Source organism: Uloborus diversus, chromosome 3 (assembly GCF_026930045.1).
Source record: "Uloborus diversus isolate 005 chromosome 3, Udiv.v.3.1, whole genome shotgun sequence".
Classification (NCBI taxonomy): domain Eukaryota; kingdom Metazoa; phylum Arthropoda; class Arachnida; order Araneae; family Uloboridae; genus Uloborus; species Uloborus diversus.
In genome coordinates this window covers 105624056-105646020 of record NC_072733.1, presented here as the reverse complement: position 1 = coordinate 105646020, position 21965 = coordinate 105624056, and the positions used below count along the sequence as shown (strand labels likewise).

The 21965-nt window shown below is 34.8% G+C and overlaps 1 protein-coding gene across 2 annotated transcripts in view; it reads right to left on the bottom strand.

The window, feature by feature from the left end:
• LOC129218055 (uncharacterized) overlaps window positions 1-19301 on the bottom strand; it is an 88681-nt gene extending 69380 nt beyond the window's left edge. For both annotated transcript variants that reach the window (XR_008580280.1, XM_054852239.1), the window contains exon 1: window positions 19066-19301. Coding sequence is in view for 1 of the 2 variants with exons in the window: in XM_054852239.1 (XP_054708214.1) it covers window positions 19066-19097 (32 nt within the window). In the remaining variant the exon portion in view is untranslated. The remainder of the gene's footprint in view (window positions 1-19065) is intronic.
• Between the last annotated feature and the right edge of the window lie 2664 nt (window positions 19302-21965).

Here is a 21965-nt window from a genome sequence, read left to right as displayed (position 1 = left end):
CTCCCCTCTCGTTTCGTCCTGGCTATTGTCATTCCGTATGTATTTGTCTCGTAACCCGATGACAACGCCTTAGATCTGATCGGTAATCAAAACTACATTCTGCAGGGACGGGGAGGGGATGGTACTCTTTTAGTCTAAGTGGACACCCTGAGGTCAAAACCAGCTCATCGACACCCTGCATCGACAAACAGAAATTTCAAGGATCAAAACACACCATTTCCCCCGAAGCAATAGCTATATTTTGGTCACCATCTGGACGACGTTATACGGACTCGGGCTAACCTTGCCTCAAAGGGGATTGATTTTTTGTTTCCTTTATATATATATATATATATATAAGATACTTCTACTTTTTTCTACTAATTTTTTTTTTAGAGTTCATTGAGAAAATTTTTATAACTTACGATAAACGCCAAAGCAAACAGATTCCCCGACGAAATACTAAATTTTCCCCGACGGGAGGGGGGGGGGCAAGACGTTTCCGACAGGGGGTCAATTGCCCCCCCTGCCCCTCCCTTGGAGCCACGTCTGTGGTCATCCGCAATGCCTAGTGTTATATTTTTTAGGTTCTCAAAATAACCAATTTGCAGAACGAGAGCTGATGATCGAAACATAGTACGATGGCAAGTTTGAAGAATTCGATTGTATAGCGAAAATTTACAATTCCAGATTTCAAATTGAGTTCTTTGATAAGCAGAAGTGGGAAAACTCGGATCATTTTCTTAAAAAAGGAATAGCAGATAAAACTTTAAAACAAATGGTGCTTGAGGCATAACTACTGAATTATATGATTTCCAATACCTCACGTTATACTAAAGCAAAGAGATGATGCGCAAAATTAGATAAAGAAGCGTCAACCACGGTTTGTTGTCTAACCAAGAGAGATAGATTACTTAGAGTCAGAATAGAATCCAGAAATCTTACCCACAATGTATCACTAAGGCCAAACATTGTCAGGAGTCAAGATAATAATGCGACTCGCCAGCCAAACTATGTTTTATTGTATGAAATGTGGTTACAGTTTGAGAGCTCAAAAAACATTTAAAGGTGGGCTGTTTTGAGGGGTATTTTTCTCAGTTTTTTGTAGGAGGGCTGTTGCTTTTGAAGGGGGGGGGGGGGGGCTCCGCAATATTGAGGGGTGCGCCCATGCCCTTAGTGGGTTGGGCACCCCTGGGTATGTGAACGACGCCACACGGATTAGAATAGCCAGATGTTATTCAAGGCCATGCGAGTAGAGGGGATTCTGTAAATGACTAGCTGTCTTTTGAGAGTACACAATATCTGGGAAATAGTTTGGTCTTGGAGAAAAGTCATGAGGACCATTTTTATAGAGAATTTTGAAATCTACAACTCTGGTCTGAGGTACTTTTCGATAAAACTTACCGTTTTTGAGAAAAATCCAAAAAACCTAAAATTTTGACCTTTGACCCCAACCCCAAATAACTTTTTTAGCTCACATGGGATCGACGGGAACTTTTGGCACTTTATTTGTATTGCTAAAACCAAGGTCTCTACAAAAATTTAACTTTCCCGGAATTTTTGTTATTTGATCACTATTTTTATGTCTAAATTGACCGAGCTAAAGATTTTTAAAAAATATATTTTATAATGATCATTTTAAATACAGAAATTTTTAAACAGAACCCATGAAAGTGGACTAAGTTGCCTCATGTGGGTGCATGTGCATCCACAGGGCCATCACCCCCCCCCCTCCTCCAGTTTTTTAGAAATGGAGCCACCAATTTCATTTTAGCTAAACAACAAAGGAAGAAAAAAGGAAGACCTTCGTTGTTTTAAAAAATTAAACTAATAATAATAATAAATGAACAATTGGAATAAAAGTAACTAAATGTATTTGTCCTGTAAAATGCAATCTTAAAATACAATATAGGAAACATGGATGCTTCTCTTTTACTAAGATTATCTAAGTAAGGGCGGCAAAATGTATGGAAAAAAAGTATTCTGTACACCTGTTCACAGGATTACCAAGTGGTACAGGCCACCAAAAGCCAGGAAGGGCCTACTGTCAGTTTGGTTGGCGGGGCCCCTATTGATGACTTTTTCAATATTTCAGAGGGCCTCTTACGACTCTCACAACTTGCTACAAATGTTCTTGCTTTTAAACTTTTCCCCTCTATCTCCTCAGAAGAATGTTAATGGTTAACATAATGATCCATTTCCTTCCAAATAAAAATACTGTTTATGGAATATTTTGTAGCACTTTCGCAAAGTTCAAAAGAGGTTTTATCTTAGAGCTTGGAAAATGACGACTATCTTCAGTCAAGAGAAAGAGTTTCTGCAAAAATGTGGCCCACCTGGTTCTCTAATGAGGTAAAAGATGCTCTTAATTACAAACTGTCCAATTTTCCTCAGTTTAAAGCAACTTATAATCATGCCGATAGGATATCGTATCATAGGGAAAGACATGATTTTAAGTATTTAGTAAGGAAAAACAAGTAAGAAAAAAGAATTAGAACGATGTCTTGCAGAAAAAATTGATAGGGATCCAAAGCAGTTTTTTGCCTATGCTAACTAGGGGAAAGCTTCATGTCAGTCAGGTTTGTCCACTGGGAAACGAGAATGGGACCATAATCCAAAAGCATGGAGATGTTGCTGTTTTTTTTTTTAATTACTTCTTTTCAATTGTTTTTAATAGAAACTGCATAGGACTCTGTTAAAACTAAAGGTAATGGTCTGCTGTCAGGTTTGCAGAATGGTTTTAGGAAGGGGAGATCTTGTGTAAATAATTTATTGCACTTCTATCGCAAAGGTTACCATGGTTTCAGATTACAAAGAGTGTATAAATGTTGCTTACATTGACTTTCAAAAATCTTTCAAGAAAGTAAAACATGTTGCACTGCTAAGCAAATTGGCTTGCATTGGAATAGGAGGGCAAACTTTAAAATTTATTAGAAATTAGTTTACTGGGAGAAAACAGAGTAGCTGTTAAGGGTAATTTTTTTCAAAAGCTGATGTGAGGTTCAACAAGGTTCAGTTTTAGGGCCATTGTTTATTATTTTCATTAATGATATTAATCAAAAGCTCTCTGGGAATATTAAGATTCCTGCAGATATTGTCAAAGTCAAGGGGATTGCTGACAGTGAAGAACGGGTGAAAAAACTTCAAGAGGATTTCGATAAGGTTTCATTACGTCGATTTTACAAAATTCTAAGTAAGTTCTTCTACCTTGATACAAAAGTTTGGTAAGACCTCATTTCAAAATAGCAGCAATAGTCGCTTTTTTAATCACCAGTGGCAGCTGGAAGGACCAGGTTAGCATTTTTTAAAATACAGTAGAAAATCAATTATGCGGGCGGGACCATTGCTATCCTGGATATATGAATTTCCCGGTTTTCTGGATCGCTAAAAAGCACTATTGGCCTATTGTTTGTAAAACTAAAATTACTATAATAAATAGTTATGCATATTAAAATAAGAAGAAAACAGTTCAGAAATGCTTATAAATGTCGAAATATTAAAAACTAATAGTGAGAGAATAATTCAAACACCAAAAAACTTAAGTTATTCATAATACTTGAGACCCTCTCATTCTGTTAGGAAAAGAAAAAAAAATTCAGCACTTTTCGATGTTTTAAAACGAAAGAAAATGAAGGGAAGGGCAAAAAATACGTTTTTGAACCTAAATGTGCAATTTTCCTACTATAGTGTATAACAAAATTTGCTTTCATGATCGAGTTTTTTTTTTTAATTTTTTGTAAAGGTTTTGTGTTTGCGATTATGGTAGTTAAACCTAATGCTTTTGCATTTCGTTAATATCAACAGAAATTTGATTTATGAGTTCCTGCAGCCTTATTAGTCTTGGGTTTAATGGATTTCTAGATTTCACGATCAACTATCCGGAAAATTCACAAATCTGGTTTTCGGCATTTCCTACACTTTTGCGACGTCACTTACACCAAACGCCTTTAATTTGAGGGAATTCAATAAAATACTGCATCAGAATGCGACAATGTTTATTCCCTTAGCTTTCAGTTAGAATAAAACACGAAAATTTCAGACTTACGAATGTGCTTTTCAATTCAAGAAAATATTTCGGAAATTTTGCCCCGCATAAAGGATAACCATTTGAAGTTAGTGTTTGCAAACATTTTCCCGAGTTTTCCGTGAGTAATAGGGTGTTTATTAAGAAATCATTCAATGTTCTTTTTGGTACTTCAGAAAAAATGCTTAATTTTTCAAAAATTGCCAAAATGGCGTATTTTTAAAAAATGGCAGGAAAATCGGGGGAAAGTTGCCGGTTTTCTGGTTTCCCAGTTTTTTGATTCCCGGATAAAAAGTTCTGCACTGTTGATCTATTGATAAAACCAAGTGTTTCACTGGTTTTGTTACTTGTTTTCAGAATAAAAACATTTTCCAGCTGATACTTTTGGCTAATACATGAAAAAGTAACATACAGCACATATGAGAAAAGAGTTGGGTCACATCTTCCAACCTCAAATACAGTTATTTTTTCAGGAGAAATGACAACTTGAGAATAATAACCTAGTAAATAAAATATAAGAGCTCATATTATGTACTAGACCTAAAACTTAGCCAATGGCTGCAAAAGATTGTAATATTATTAAAACTAACGTTCATTACTTACTTAGCTATATCCATTTTTTTTTGTATCGGCTTCATTAACATCTATCTTATCAGACTTAGCTTCAATATTCATAAATTGATTTGATGCTATTTCCATTAATTTTTTGTAAGAAGACTAAAACAAGAAGTAGTTTTATTAATATTAATAGCAACTGAAATTAAACTGATTCACTGTTAATTTTGAGTATAGCTGGCAAAATATGATGAAATGCAGTTAAATCAATGTAATCTAACTACATTCATCAACACCTTTAGAACTTTTTTCTAACTGTTACATAAAGTAATCAATTATACAAAAAGAAATATACTGCAGAATCCTGCTAATTTGAACCCATCTCAGGGCACTATCAAGCCAAAGTGATGCCTAGGTCCGGGTAAAATTTGGCTCCCACTCACAAGAAAATCTGTACGTTTTTAAAGTAGTAGTTTCTAAAAGAGGGAAGAAAGAAATATATCCTCACTCTATAACTTTTGAAACAAAGAAGTCCTAATTAGTTCAGATTAGTGGGGTTTTACTTTAGTTACATACTGCCTAAACTGAATGAGATTACTTAATTGCAATAAAATCAATTCCACCAAGATTTCCCTAATTGTTCAACATTTATTGACTACAAGCAGGCTATCGACCAATGCTTGCCATCACTCACTAACTCCAGGGAATGGCAAGCAGCTCCATTCAGACAGTTTCGCAATTAAAACTCACTGCTTTCACCGCAGTATCTATATCATTATAGTTCACCAGGTACAAATTCAATAATACGCTCACAATAACAATATATACCGCACACTAAATATTGTTTAATATGGAATGAGAACATCTTAAACAATGAAAAGGATTTTTATTCTGTCAGCTGGCAAGATTGCAACTGCCTTCTTCCAGCTTGAGAGAGGCTTTTTATACACACTACCTACTATATATAATGGAACAAAATATGATAGTCAATACATTTTTAGGCATTAAATTAAAAAAAAATTATTAATTGCAAAATACAGTTTTAAAAAAAAATCATAATTTACTATAAAAGACATCTGAAACAACTTTTTTGTAAAACTTTGTTCCTTTCTTTTCTTGTACTTGCTTTGTTTTTTTGTTCATCGAAAAACAAACCTCTATTTTTGGTTTTCTGACTAGGACTGTCATCTCTTTGATTTTTTGCTCTTGCGCATCTAATTTACATGACATCTATTACCTTGGTTTTGTCTTCCTCTGTGATTAAACCTAAATCCCGTAAAGCAGCACTAGCTACAGCAACTCTATCTGATATCCCTGCACGATCACAAATAGAAGCTCCAGAATGTATTTGAAATCTTATCTTTATCCTTTTTTTTTTTTGAAGGGCCTGGTAGATTTAAATCTTCTTGTACATCTGAAGGGCCCCTGGCTGGTTTTCCTCTTCTGGTGATGAGCACCGCTGCTCTTTAAAAATTGAGATTTTTTTCTCTTTTAACTTCAACGTTATCACTATCGCCAGTAACAGTTTCTGTTACACAATTAATAGTTGTCCGTTCTTGTTTAAGTTTAGTAGCTCTTTGTTGTTCTTTTGCTTTTCTTGTTTCTTTCTGCAAGGCGTTTGTAGTTGCTCCCTATATATGTTACTTATAACCATTTTCCTGGCAGAACATTGATCTTTGAGAAACGTTTGTTAAAAAACTAGTAGGGCTCGACCGATGGCATTTTTTGGCCGATGGGCCGATGCCGATTGTTGGCCGATTGTTTAAAGATGGCCGATTGCCGATGGCCGATTGTTTTCCTCCAAATGGCCGATTGCCGATGGCCGATGCCGTTGGCCGATGGCAAAAAAAAAATAAATATCCAAAAGAAATAAATTTATAAGACTGTGAGGGATTTAAAGGATCATTGATTCATTTCACTTTACTTCCTTTCTACGAATAAGGAATTGTAATCACAAAAAAAAAAAATTACATTTCGACCTAAATTTCTATTTTACAATCACCCAACTTAAACTTCACAAGTTTTTTCGGCACATCTGTACATGCATATGTACCAAAGAACATATAGATGACCGAAATATTTATTTTGAACTCCTCCTTAGTTAATTATCGCAAATTCTCTTGTGATGTCTTCATGCGCGTAAACTAGCGTCACTCAAAAACGTTATGAAATAGTAAGTTGAAAACTCATACGTACGTAGTATGATCTAAAAGTTCGAGGACAAGTTGTATAAAACCTTACCCGGAATAGTTCACATTACCGAAGTACATCTATCTACAAAATAGTCACCTTGAACGACTATGCACTTCTGCCAACGTTCGAATAGCTTTTAGAAGGAATCCTGGAAGACATTTATCGCAACCTCCTGTAAAGCCTCTTGCGCTGCTGCTTTAACTTCATCGTGGGGAAGAAGGCGACTTTCATGTTGAGGATGCACGGTTTGATTGCTCAATACTCTGATAAGACAAACAAATAACATAACGTTTCGTCGGACTTAGCTCCATCTGACTTTTACAAGTTCCCAGCAGAAAAAAAAAACATTTGCATGGACGCCGCTTTCTTCCTTCAGGAGAAGATAAAGCTACATCACAGAAGGTAGCGAAAAATGGCTTTCAGGAATGTTTCCAAAAGTTATATGAACACTGGCAGAAGTACATAGTCCCTCAAGGTGACCTTTTGAAGTTGGATGTACTTCGGTAATGTGAACTATCCTGTGGAATGTTTTATACAGCGTGTCCCCCGAACTTTTGGATCGTACTACGTACAATCTGTAGTTAGGCTTCTCCTTTTTTGACTGATGTATGATGGAAGACAAAGAACAACAGCCAAAAAAAAAAAAAAAAAGAAAGGAAGGAAGAAAGACAAAGAGACTGTTTAAATAACCCAATTGTTTTTTTTTAATTGAACACATAACTAAGATTTAGTAATATCGTAATAATGTATGGATTTAGGTACACTAAACATAGTTAAAAAACATTAAATTATGTTGTTTAATCATTCAAAAAACAAATTAAGAATAAAACTATGAAACTGTCGACAAATTACGCAATTCAAGTGGAAAGATCGCTCGTAGACATTTTTTAGTCATCAAATTAAACAAAAAAGCAGATAAATTACAATATTAAATCATAATAGGAATATTTTTATACTTATTTAAAATTTATGAATAGAAAAGTTTGCATTTTTATAAAAGCTATAACAGTGACATAAATTTTGCGGAAAAAAGAAATAGCCATGAAAAGAGGCTTCTTAAAACGCAGCTACAATAAACAAACTCAATATTTACACCAAGTTAATAACTGAATACATATACTACTTGATCTGATGTTTGCACACGTAGTATTGAACAATTTGATTGTTTAATCTTTTATGAAGAACTACAAACAAGTTCTAACTGAATTTTTCAATACAACAATAATTTTCTGAAATTTACAAAATTGCATTATAGAAAATCCTTGAAACTTTTCCATAACATATAATAACTTATTCATTGATTTTATATAAATACATAAATATAGTTACTTACAACAGAAAAAAAAAAGATCTCTATTAATGATGCAAAAAAGATGGCGTATTACGAAATATAGGTAAAACAAGTATAAGAAATGCGCAAAATGATTTCTTGACCAAAATAAATAATCGCTAAATATTTAAGAAATGTTTGAAACGACGAGGGTGGATTAGGGGGGGGAGGTCACCCTCTGGTTTTGGAGTAACTCACAACATTTAACTTCGGCCTCATTTTTTTAATACAGAACCGCTACCACCAACGCCTCGGAAGAGTTTCTGAATCTACTTCAGCACTTCCGAAGAAAAAATTCAAAGGTCCCTTTGATTTCCGAATAATGTCACCATTCAAAACGTCTTTAATCAATTTCTTACATTAATACTCTAAATTCTTCCTAAACAATAGATAAAGCTTGAAAAGAAAAAATTTCTAATTTTATGAATGGTGTTAGTTTTAAACAACTCAGAGGTACAACTAGAGTTTAATTTCAGAAATTGAATGAGTGGGAGGAGGGGCACGCAAGTGTTCTCGGAAGTACAAAAAATAGTCATAAAAAGTAGAGTTCAAAATAATTATAAACATTGAGCAGAAAAACCCTTTTAAAACTTGCACCCGAGTTTGTTTTGACGTGCAGTGGCGGATTTAAAATATAGCAAATCTTGCAATTGCACGAGAGGCCCCATAACATAGGGGCACCGTAGGAGTTACAAAAATGGTTATGATAAATGTTTTACAACTTCTGTGATAGAGAAATAGGGCCCCAAAATGTATTTCGACGGGCCCCAAACTTGTAGCTCCACCGAAGCGATACAGAAAAGACTGCATTACTGTGATTCATATTACAAATATCGAAAAATTGCCATCGGTTCAACAGAAATCTAACAAAATGAAAAAAAAAAAAAAAAAACACCGGTTTCGCCATCTCATATTTGTTTCCATGGTCTCCAATTCGACAATATATCACCAAATGATCGTCAGTCTGAGACGCTATATTAGTTTTGTATTAAAATAAGTAATTAATAGCCACAAAAAATGAGTAAACAGGCTTTTTAGAGCACCCGATCGAAAACAAAAAGGGAAGTGCACAACTGGAACGTATGCACACCCCACATGCGAAAATTTAGCCTTCTACAGCTTACCATTTTTGAGTTATGACTTATAAGAGATACATAAGTACATAAAGCCGTAAGAAACAACCCAATAATTAACTTGTTCGGTACCTGAACGCTCCAAAAACTCTTTCGGCGGTGACTAAAATAGAAATTCATACTGAATTTTAAGTAAACAATTTTATATGAAAACAATAACTCCCTTTACTTTGTATTTAAAAAAGTAAAACAACAAAGGTCCTTTTTTTTTCAAAAACATCGGCCAACTCCATCGGCTTTTCGATGTTTTTTGAGGCCGATGGGCCAATGTTTCCAGCAAGTTAGCATCGGCCGCCGATGCCGATGGCTTAAATTGATTGAACCATCGGCGCCGATGCATCGGTAGAGTCCTAAAAACTAGTATACTTTTTTTTCTTTTATACAGCTACAAGTATCAAAGTTTTGACACTTGTAGGCAGCAATATCAAACAAACGTTTAGATTCTGATCTAAATTTTAGGAGGATCGAGTCAGACCTTCTTTTTCTAGATTTCAGCAAATTCCTACATTTGTAATGTTATTTTTTTATCATATCTGAAATTCTTTGGCTAGAGACAACAGGAAAGAAGCTGTTTACTAAATATGTTCCATTCTAAAAACTAGTTATAGATATTTCACCTACAGCAGGATCCTTTCCAGCCGCACATTTTACACCCTGTCTAATAAAACAGAAGCATTTCATTACATATTTCTAAGTAGCTATTGAAACTTCATTCAAATTGCTAAACCTTCCAAAAAGAGGATATTCCGACATGTGTCTCGTCTGCACTTGTTTAGACTGAGCCATTGTAACTCAAAACAATAAAGTATCCATTGAGAAGAGATAAAATGGAGGGAATGAAGACTTTCATTCCTGAAACTAAGACCCCAAGTCATGTGATAGATTTTAAAGCAAAGCATTGGACGAAATCAGGTTTTTTTTTTGCTTGTTTCACACAAAACCTGCCAACCATTAATTGTCGTAGAGTCACATGACTTGGGGTCTTTGGGTAAGTTTTTGTTAAGTCAATGATTGGACCTGTTCCCTTCTTTTTAATTCCTGCTCTAAGAAAGTATTTCACCAACTAATGAAATGTTACGTTACTCAGTTTGATAGACGTTAACTAAACTGAAGACAAAGAGATTGACACTTGATCTGAGCTTGGCCCCACTCACACAATTCACTGCTGGCCATTCCCATCCCCTCTAAACATCCGATGCTGCAATAACTCATGCCCCTCAAACAAATATGTGTTCCTGAAACCGTGCAGCAGAGAGGAAGGATTTCTGATTTGCAAAATTCAAGTCAGGTTCTAAATTTGAATGGGAGCTATTTTTGACACCTTCCCAAATGAATTTTTACCCCATTTTTTCATGAATTAAATTCCTAACATTTTAACACTTAGTAAAAATATCTTTCTCAAGGTATATAATTTTCATGCCCTAAAAATAAAGATGCTTGTGTGAAAAATTAAGGTAATGTAAATGTAAACTGGCATTTTCAAAAAACAAAAATCAGATTTTTTTTTTTGGGGGGGGGGGCTCCTTGGGATTACATACCCCCTAAGACTCCTGAAAACATCCCCCCCCCCAGGTGGTTTCTGCAAGTCGGCGCCCCTGGCAGAACACAAATAATGTTAGTGCAATTGTTATAATTTGTATTACTAAAACGAACTTTAAGAGCAACCAACCTCCATTAACAATCACTTTTTCAAGGAATGGAGAGTGGCCATTCCAGGAGATTAACTCTACAGGATTTCCACTTAATTCTGAGGGAAAAAAAACAACTTTTCCCCCTATGAATGTGCAGCATTACAAACAATGAGCAAACACTGATAGTTGTATTAGAACATTAATATCATATTAGTTTCATTACAGGTAAAAAATTACTAATTAAATAAAAATAAGGGAAAGTAAAGAAGATTTTAATAAAGCTGAAATATTTATATTTAACTTGATAAAAAAGTCTTTCCTTGAACCTAATAAGATAATAGATCGCATGACAAATAAAACATTAAATAATTTTTGCTTTTATGATGAAATGAAATGAATGAAGGGGGGCTCAATCAAACCAAGCACTGCGATCAGAGGTCTATTGTACTAGTCCCCAAACAAAAATCTTAAAACAAACCAGTAGCTGAAGCAGAATTCAGCAAACAGCTAATAGGAATATCATGAATCTTGCAAGGTTCAAGTATTCAAACCTATAGGTAGAAAACACTTCCCAGTCACACAGGGTATGAGTAATAGTTTCCTCCTTAAAGAGGTAACCTCTGCAAATTGGATCAATACTGACATCCATTATAGCAAGGTGCCGCTCTTTAAGGTGTAAAGTCCAGTAAGAAGACCAAAAGCCTTCCTAATACTATTTTTGTTAAGAAGCCTACTGCATTTTCAGCACGTGATCCTCAGAGAGAATCAGGTCTGCCCTCCTTAAAAAGAAAGACAAGCTGAATATGTTCAATGTCATCGCGAGATAACCTCGCCGATGGGAAGGTTTCTCTCACAACAGCCATCTTAAATATATGCATGGCTTGAGCATAGGACTGGTTGACCAGTCTTAACTCTTTAAGATGCAGCTGTTTGTGCAGCCGAAGGAGTTGAAACCTCCGATCCATGATGCTTGGTTTTTCTTACCTTCTCGAGAATGGCTGGCCCAGTGATTTTTGCCTTCTGTAACAGCTTCCCCTCTCCTGCCTGCGCCTGTTGCATTTTTTTGCATAGATGAGTACCCCCTGCCCTCCTACTGCAGTGTCGGTGGGTTGCAGAAATGCCCCCTCACCAGTCGGTGGGTTGATGACCTGCACCTTTCACCTCCTCCAGCAGCAAGGTTGCTGGTTCTCTCCTTCAAGCCAGTATCCAGCTCCAAAGGAGCTCGGAACTGGGCAGTGGTAAACGGTCAACACCCGCACAACCACCCTGTACAAGTGCAAGGCAAATTACAAGGTTTCACCCGGTTCCTTGAGGGGACCGTTTTGACATCATACAACCCAGATGCCATCCATCCATCAGCACGGTGCCTCACACCTTAGATTGGGTATCCATTTTAGTCACTTTTTATGACATGTATGGACTACATTGGGACTATTCTGCTCCGGTCACCACATGGAGTTGCTTTTATGACGGGCATTTTACTATTTTCTTCAACAAAAAAGAAAAAAACTTCGAAAAATTATCATTTTTATTTGTTTTTCAATTTTTTTTCTTTGGTAGGTTGTACATTCAGGCATTGATATTTGCAACGTCAAAATAAAAAAAAGAGAGAAGCACTCGATCAGGTTTTTAAAGAAATTTTCAAAATTCTCAGTATTTTTCTTCTTTTGGAATTTCTTGCATGTTTTTTGTTTTTTCAAGTTTCTCTGTGGAATAGCAACCCTGTGTTAATTAGCAAAATAATCGCCAACAAATCTGGGAGGGAGTTCGGGGAGGTATAAGCATAATGAACAATACTGAATTTCCGGTGTATAACCCGAACACAATCACTCCCCCACTCAAATTCCTGAGAAATGCTTAACCTAAATCCGCCAGAAACATTTCCTTTCCATTAATTTTCAGTCGAAAATTTCCTTATTAGAACTTCAATTTGGATTCCCCCGAACCATCCCTCAATTTAATGTCATCATAATTTCTCTAAATTTTCTATTTTAGGGCTTCCATTGCGGAAAAATTTCTAGGGGCGTACACCCGAACCCTCTGATAACATCAATGCAGATCATAAGAAATTGCATTTCTGGAATTTCAATTTCCGAAAATACGGAGAGGGGATCCATCAACTTATCTACTCACTAGCATTGCCCAACAGCCTCTAAAAAACTTTGAAATTTTTCCAGGAAAGCATCCACCTCATGCAAACATTGTTGACGATTGTCCTTACACTAGAATAGGGAACATGCATGATTTCCAAACTTACTTGTAAACGCAAGATCATGAAAAACTATGTTGAAATGTACCCATAACACCTCAATTAAACTAACTAAAACGTAATTAAAACGAGTTTTAAAAGCGATTAGGCCACACCCCCGCAAAAACGAAACTACCGGGCAGAAAGAGCTTGTGACGTCAATAAACACTTTTCCCCGTGCGTACATTCTGCTTGCATTGCAATGGCGGAGTCCGAGAACATGGAATCAACACATTCCAAACACAAGTTTTAAGGCATAAGTTGAACGTGTTCAGTGGTTATAATGGCTTCACAAGTCATTAGGCTTTATGTATTGTTTTTTTCTGCCTTTAATAAGGATTTTTATAGTTACGAAAGAGTGCTCATTTTAAAAGCATTTAGCTGGCTTTTATACTTTGAGGCAAAATTTAGGCTTTCTTTTTTTAAGTGGGGGGAAAAATGTAGAATAGAAGACATTTTTGTGAATGAATCATATTCAACGACAAATATTATTATTGCATCGAGTTTTTTGTGATATAAGAATTTGGTTTTCGGATAGTTTTGGTTTTTTACGATTGAAACGAGCTGATGTGTGCATCACATGACTTCCTTTTACTCCAATTTAATGTCATTTCCCCATTATTCGCTATTTTAATGTGATTCAATATTTATTCTCTAAATATCACCAACAATGGCCAAATTGAAACCAAAAAAAAAAAAACTCCGCCAAATTTGTCGCCAAGTTGGCGACAAAACTTGGCGACCAAAAGACTGGCGATATATCGCCAAGTGTCCGACAAATTATAACGCCACTTGAGTTTACATCGAAATTAACAATGATTTCCCCCCAAAAAGGTGCAAAAGACCCCCTTAGGAACATCCGAAAGCAACCAAAAGGGGAGGTGCACAACTAGACCCCACTACGAGTCTATGTACCAAATTTCAACTTTCTAGGACATACCATTTTTGAGTTATGCGAGGCACATACGCACATACGCACATACACACATACGCACATACATACAGACGTCACGAGAAAAGTCGTTGTAATTACCTCGGTGATGGTCAAAATGGATATTTCGCGTGTCTATACATTCTTAGGCACTTTTCCGCATGTGGTCGAATCGAAAAAAAAACTCAACATTCATTTGGGGGTGAGCAAAATGGAAATTAAGGGCGATTTTTGAGTGAAAATTTTTTCGCGAATACAATACTTCCTTTTTTGTAAAAGGAAGTAAAAATCATGTTGTAGTTTCAAATTGCAACGCAATTCCGATGTTCTTGAGGATTGTGACTAAATTTTAATAAGATTGTACTTCATTAGAAATCGATAAGCGTTTTAATATTGTTGAATATAATAACTAAAGTTTAAATTTAAAACAAAAACCAATTGAGTCACAAACGTAGAGTCAAGAGGTAAATATGAAGATCCTTTCAAAATACTTCTCTATTAAAAATTAATTACAAGTATTTTATTTGTTAACAAATATAAACTGGCAACAAGTAAACATTTTAAATCATTGTATTTTCTTTCATTGTCAACCAACAATGAATTTGGTTACCAATCGCGTGGTTAAAGGCTTAACCATATTTAAAATAGGCTTTAAAAAAACATTATAATTCGAAAAATATATAACAAGGAAGGTCCAAACATATTCTATCAGACGCATAAATTATTTTTTATTTTGGTACTAAATTTTTAAACTGAAAAAATCGCGAAAAACCTTTTAGAGATTTTTAAGTAATACCCTCGTTAATTAATGTCATCCGAAGACGTAACCTAGCTAAGAACACTCTCGATCAACTCGCATTTCGAAAAAAAAAAAATTCAAAAACCGTTTAGGTGCTAAAGTGCCATACACAGACGCAGAGATACACAGACATGTCAAACTTATAACCCCCTTCCTTTGTGTGTCGAGGTTTAAAAATAGTATAAATAGTTGAAAATGAATAAATTTTTCAGTTATAAATTATTTAAAAAAAAAACGCTTAACTATGCCTGTAACTTATTAAAAATGATAAAATCAAGTACAGCATGGCATCAATTTTTCTTTACACATTGGAAGGATGTTAAAACTGATAAAATTTGATTTTTAAATTACTATTTTTTTTTTGTTGATAAATTACTTATCAGAAGAAAAATTCCCCTTTTTACAAATGTATAAGCTTTTAACTCAACTCATTGCCTTAACTCCTTTCATTTCCTCGGATATAAAATTAGGACGTCTTGCAAAATGTGTAAGTTATTAAAATATTTAAACTATTTAAAATGGGATTCTGACCTTATTTCCAGTACAGTTTTAAAAATTATTACTGCATTTTTTCTAACTTAACTGTTTTTATGGTCATTTTTTTACTTTTAATGTCATTTATCCAACTTCGGCAAATCATCAGATTGGTCTTTGACGAACCTTTCTTCCGTCATTTTACATGAAAACTAGTTTTATCCGTTTAAAAAAGGAAATTAAAACAAAAAATAAATCGCTGATCGTAACCAAGGTCCGGAAGATGATGATGTAGTAAAACCCTAAAAATGCTCTAAAATAAAACCCAACTAAACTAAAATAAAAAATGACCCTAAAAAAGCAGTTAAATTTGAAAAAATCCTGTCATAATTTTTAAAACTGCACTTCAGAAATGAGGCCAGAATCCCATTTTAAACAGTCAGGGGTCTGTCCAGGATTATTCACAGGGTTCGTTTTTTGTGAAAAATCAATTAATTTTGTGAAAAATCAAATTTTGCAAAAAAAATTGTGAGAACGAAATTTTTGAATTTGAGATGGCGCAAACTGCATCATTGACACTAAATGTTGTGTTTTTTCCCTCTTTTCTGTTGAGAATATCATTCTTGAGTGTTTTTCGAGTACTGGAGTATGGGGAGGGCGGCATCGCTCATGGGAGATGGGTACCCCTCAAGTATTAATATTTATTTACCATTCTACATTATGTTAAATTATACTAGAAATGTTATGTGCATAGTATTTAAAATAATTGTAATAAATAAATTCAGGCAGGGGTTCAGCATTTAACTTTTTGAACCAAGACATTGTTAAAAAACACAAAATTCGTTTAAAATTTATAAACTCCATGATTTTTACAAAAATAAAGATATATTTTAATTGTTTACCTCTTAACAAAGCGTACTAAATATTGAAAATTTGAAAAATCGGATTCCCATAGCGGATGCAAACAGATCACAATCCTCAAAGTGAAAACATCAAAAGTATAAAAACGGCTTGTAAAATAAATATTTCTGATAAAATTATTTTAGAATTGCATTTTAGAGTCCTATGATAAACATTTCATTAATGTCTGGACACAGTTGATTCAAAAATAAATAAATAAATAAAATATGAACCATCGATTCAGCATTTAAACTTATGACTCATAAAAGAAAATAGACTTCCGCTTTAAAAACTTAAAATAAGCATTGTTACAAAAATAAAGAGACTTTTCATTTATTTTCATCCTAATAAAGCGAAGTTAGCTTGAAAAAAGAATAAAGTATGATTCTCATATCGAATCTAAAAAGATTGCGCTTTTCAAAATGTAGGCATCTAAAGAAAAAAACGATGAATAAGAGTTTATTTAAAATTAATTATCCTTTTTAGCATCGAAAAATCAAACCCCTATAACTTTCTCCCAAAATAACAATTAAACATCGCCCCCGCTAGACGCTTAGTAGCGATAAACAGTTAAACATCACACCCGCCAGACGCTAAGTGGAGATAAGTTTAAAGTTGGTAACCCTATCTGAAGCGATCACCCCCCCCCCCATCCCTACTATTCTTTGCAGTTCTAAGATCATTTTGCTGTATATTATTGTTTATTAAATCATGAGCGGGGAGACAAGTGCTTACGACTGACTTTTTCAGAAAAGTTTAAGTTTGCAACAACACCGCTGCATAAAACAAACAAGCAAAATTATAAACTAAACTGATTTTCAGCTGTTAATTTCTTTCATACAAACCAACAACAAGCATTATATTTATTTGGCCTTAGTAGTTATTTATCGCTTGCAGGAGAGTCACAAGAGCGCCTTTTTTTTTTCTTTTTTTGTATACGTTGATACCTCTAATATAAACTTTAAAAAAGGTTCCAAACATTATCGTTGGAAATATGCTGCGTTATTTTGATTTGAGATTTGCTCTTCCAATAAACAATTTGTGAAAGATCCGTTTTTGTTTATCAGAATTTTGTGAAGGGTCCGTTTTGGTTGATCGGGATTTTGTGAAAGGTCCGTTTTGGTTGATCAGATTTTTGTGAAGGGTCCGTTAACGGACCCAAATTTCCTCTGGCCAGACCCCTGATAGTTTAAATATTTTAATAACTTACACATTGGTTTGTTTAACTAAGAATCAGGGCACAAACACCCAAAGCTGCCTTTTGTGAAAAATATTAATGCTGTTGCTTTTCAGTATTGAGAAGGACAGTCTTCAGAAATCTACTTCTAAGAAAATGATTTCACTCAGAATCTGAAATGTAGTCAGTACAGAGTATCAGAACCTGTTCTTTTTGTTCGTTCCCCTTATTTTCCTTTTCAAAGTGAACAATGCGAACTATCGACCCCCCACAGATAAGAAGAAACAGCTCCTTCGAGATTGTACTGGTCTCAAAAATCGGAGATGAAAACCTTTGGCTCATAGATAAGATTAAAATGCCCTGAAAATTTTTTTTAAAAAAAAGCGAAAAGTGCTGTAGACGTCTTTGAAAAATTCACTAAAACAGGAAAAATGCCAAAAAAAAGCAAAAAAATGAAATGACATCCACTTTCGGACCCTGATTATAGCGATAGCAAAAGCAATGTGTTGGGAAACGAACATTGACTGTTGCATAGCGGTAGGGGAACAGAGGAAGAATCGTGTTTTATGACATGGCCCAATGGCTGTGCGTTTTCAGTCACGCGACATTGTTTACAAAAATCTCCTTTTTTAATTGCTTTTCACGCTAAAGTGAATGATTGTTTTAAATTTTAATGTTGATTTTTGGCATCACCATCATCAAATCTATGAAATACCACCAACTTGATCATATTTTGCAACATAGTGCATGCTCCCTAATATAAGAGGGGCCATCTTGACCCCAAGCAAACTTTTTTTGTTAACCGCTCCTCTGTATTTTCATAAAAAGCTTAATAAATCCTTGACTTTACCTAAATCATTGTGCTGTGTAACAAAACAAATTTTTCCAAAAAATTGTATTTTCTTTAAAACCCAAACTACCCCCCCCCCCCCATCTTTCTAGGCATGCAAAGGCTGCTGTAGTTCTAGTGTAAACATTTGATTAAGGGTTTGGGTCAATTTCAGAAATTTTCCGATGGAGAGTCCCCGAATCTCTCCTGCCCACATCATCAAAGATCAGAAGATGTACAACTTCAGATCTACGAATTCGAGCAACTGGGGAGTGGGGGGGGGGGTAAGGGAAGAGTTCCTTATCCCCCCCCCCCACTTCCCAACAAATCAGAGCTAGTAATTGCGTTAAAAAAACTTTCAATTTCAAAAAATGGACAGGGGAAACGTCCCTGAAGTTATACTCCCTAACATTACCAAGATAGTCTAATGCACTGTGATTTCGGAAACTTCTCGAAGGGGTGGGGGAGCCCCTCTATTTCTGAACGATTAGGTTCATATTTCTGATTCTCAAACCTAGTTATGATTCCCTGACTCCATCTTGACCCAGAAGCTAAATCAAAACTCTTAAAAAATCAAAAATAGTTTCTCATGCAAGATCTGAAACTCTTCAATTTCATAACATATAAAACATCAGGGAAAATAAAAGACATTGCCCCCCTCCCCCCATCAAAGATATGTCCCGATTTTCGATTTAAAAAATCTGGTAACATCCACTCTTCTTAAATCATGCTAAAAAAAATTTCATTATTGCATTAACATCTGTGAAAAAATTAAAAACACAGTAATTAAGCTTGTGCAATTTCGAAACGTCAATTTTTCCCTGATAAAAAAGAATTAATGAAATAAAATAATGGTATATACCGATTGTTTAACTTGAGCAAGAATTTCTTCATGGACTTGACTTAAAATATTTCGAGAATTCAATTCTTCCCGAACATCATCAGGAGAAATATTGCAACGCAATAAATCCTTAATGTTTTCCATATTCACAAATGCAATCACTTTTAATTAATGACGTTTTTGGTTTTTTATTATGACTTGAAATTACCGTCCGTTAAATACAGCAAAATCCAGCCGCCATATTTGAAAAAGGTTGCTAGATTCTTTTGCTTATCGCCATATTTGGCGATAATCAAAATGAAGCAATTCTTTTGATACAATCGTTACGGATCAAGTTAAGTTACTTCATTAATGGTGTACTCCGATTTCCGAAGCTGAAAGGGGACCTGAAATATAGTTCAGTTTCAGCCGATAGATGGAGCTTTTAGCGTTGCCAACAAACCGCACGATTGCATATGTTTGCGTGCTAAAAAGCGGTTTTGCTTTCGCTTTGAATAGAAAATAATTGATAAAATTGAAGATGAAAGGAAATATTGTTGGATACTTTAAAGTTCAGCTTCTAAGGTACTTCAATGAAAGAATGTCCCTCCAAATAATGTTCATAATAAGCTTTGAATAGTGCTTTTAAGGAAATGTTTTATCGGACCCAACCATGTTACACATTTTTAAATTACGTAAAATAAAAAACATATTTTAAATCGAATTGCATTATTACTATGGACGTATCTAGAGGGCGGCAAGGGAGGGCAGCCGTCCCTTTAAATTGGGAAAACATATTTTAAAATAAAGCATGAAATTTCAAAAAATTGATAATTGACATTTGTTTCAATTTCTCAATTTATTGATAATTTGGCTCTAGTGACCTGACTTTTAAAGTATAAACTTTTTTTTGGGGAGCTAAAGCGAATATAGATAATTTCAACTGCGTATTTTAGTCATATAAATTGTAATTGGCATTCGGGGTGGGGGGGGGATTTTTTAATTATTTTTTATTTATTTATTACTCTATTTTATTTTTTAAATTTATTTCATTTTATTGTTTGCATTTTATTTCATTTAACTTTTTAGTTTGCGTGTGTGTGCGGGTATATGGGGCATGTCATTGGCACTTTTCGAATAATGTAATAATTATAATAATAATTAAAAATAAATAAGTAAGTAAATAAAAATATTCAAATAAATAAATCTTTACTAATAATAAAGCTGAAAGTCTCTGTCCGGAGGATGTCAGGATATCTGTAGGAAGTCTGGATCTCTGTGACGCGCATAGCGCATAGACCGTTCGGTCGATTTTCATGAAATTTGTCACAAAGTTAGTTTGTAGTATGAGGGTGTGCACCTCGAAGCAATTTTTCGAAAATTCGATTCTGTTCTCTTTCTATTCTAATTTTAAACACATTTCTCACCGAATTTTAATAAAATGGGAAAGAATTTGTTCTGAAAATTATCTTTCTTTATCTTTTTTTTTCTTTACTTCTTTATCTTTATTCTTTTCTTTTCTTTTTAAATAACAAACCTGAAAGTCTCTCGGTATGGATGTTTGGATCTCTGTGACACGCATAGCGCCTAGACCGTTCGGACGATTTTCATGAAATTTGGCATAAAGTTAGTTTGTATCATGAGGGCGTGCACCTCAAAGCGATTTTTCGAAAATTCGATTTTGTTCTTTTTCTATTCCAATTTTAAGCCCATTCTTCTCGGAAATTTAGTAAAATGGGAAGAATTTGTTCTGAAAATTATCTTTCTTTATCTTTCTTTTCTTTACTTCTTTATCTTTCTTCTTTTCTTTTCTTTTTAAATAAGAAACCTGAAAGTCTCTCTGTATGGATGTTTGGATCTCTGTGACGCGCATAGCACCTAGACCGTTCGGCCGATTTTCATGAAATTTGGCACAAATTTAGTTTGTAGCATGGGGGTGTGCACCTCGAAGCGATTTTTTGAAAATTCGATTTTGTTCTTTTTCTGATCGAATTTTAAGAACAAAAATATCATAAGATGGACGAGTAAATTACGAAATTATCATAACGCGGAACCGTAACATGGGCATAAGCCAATTAGCGAGATACGAAATTATCATAACGTGGAACCGTAACATGGGTACAAGCCAATTGGCGAGAAAATTCATTATACATTATTTGTAAATATACAGGCGACCTTTTAATTTTTCTATTACGGGCAAAGCCGTGCGGGTACCACTAGTAAATAAATAAACAGAAAAAAAACATGAGCTACAAAAAAGGAATAGAGAGTCGAGATTTTTTTTTAGTAGTGGGGGGGGGGCACCCCTGATTGGCTTGGATTCTCAAAAAAAAAAAATGAAATTTTTTTGATTATCTAGATGGGTCCGCTGTTTTAGAGGGTAGGAGAAACTGAAAATCAACTATAAAATCTCTCTACTAAATTAGCTGGATTATCGTCCTCTCCTGCTCCCCCCTTAAAATTTAATGTTTTTAAAGAGGTGTAAATATTTTTTATTTTAAATACATTTCAATTTTTGGAGCTTAAAGGAAAGCCTATGCCAAAGCATAAGATGTGATGTTATTTAGCAATTTTATTCAGTACATATACATGGCCACAGGGCAGGGGCGGCTCGTCGCTATGGGCAGGGTGGGCCCGGCCCACCCAAAAAATTGTAATTGATAAAATACATTATTAACAAAAATATCGTTTTGTGTTTCAGTTAAAAAAAGTAAAAGGTAAGGCGCACAACAGATTTCAAACATCTAGCCCACCTCCCTCTCCGCATATCTCTAAACATAACCGGAAAGTTTTTAAATCCCATTAATTTTAGCGCTGTGCACAGTTTTGGGAGCTGCGGGCTCGCGTGAAGCTGCCCCCGAAACTAAGAGTCACGCCTCTGCCCTTAGCCAATCGCAATGACTGAATCAGAAAGCGAAAAACGGCGGGTGATAACACCCGAA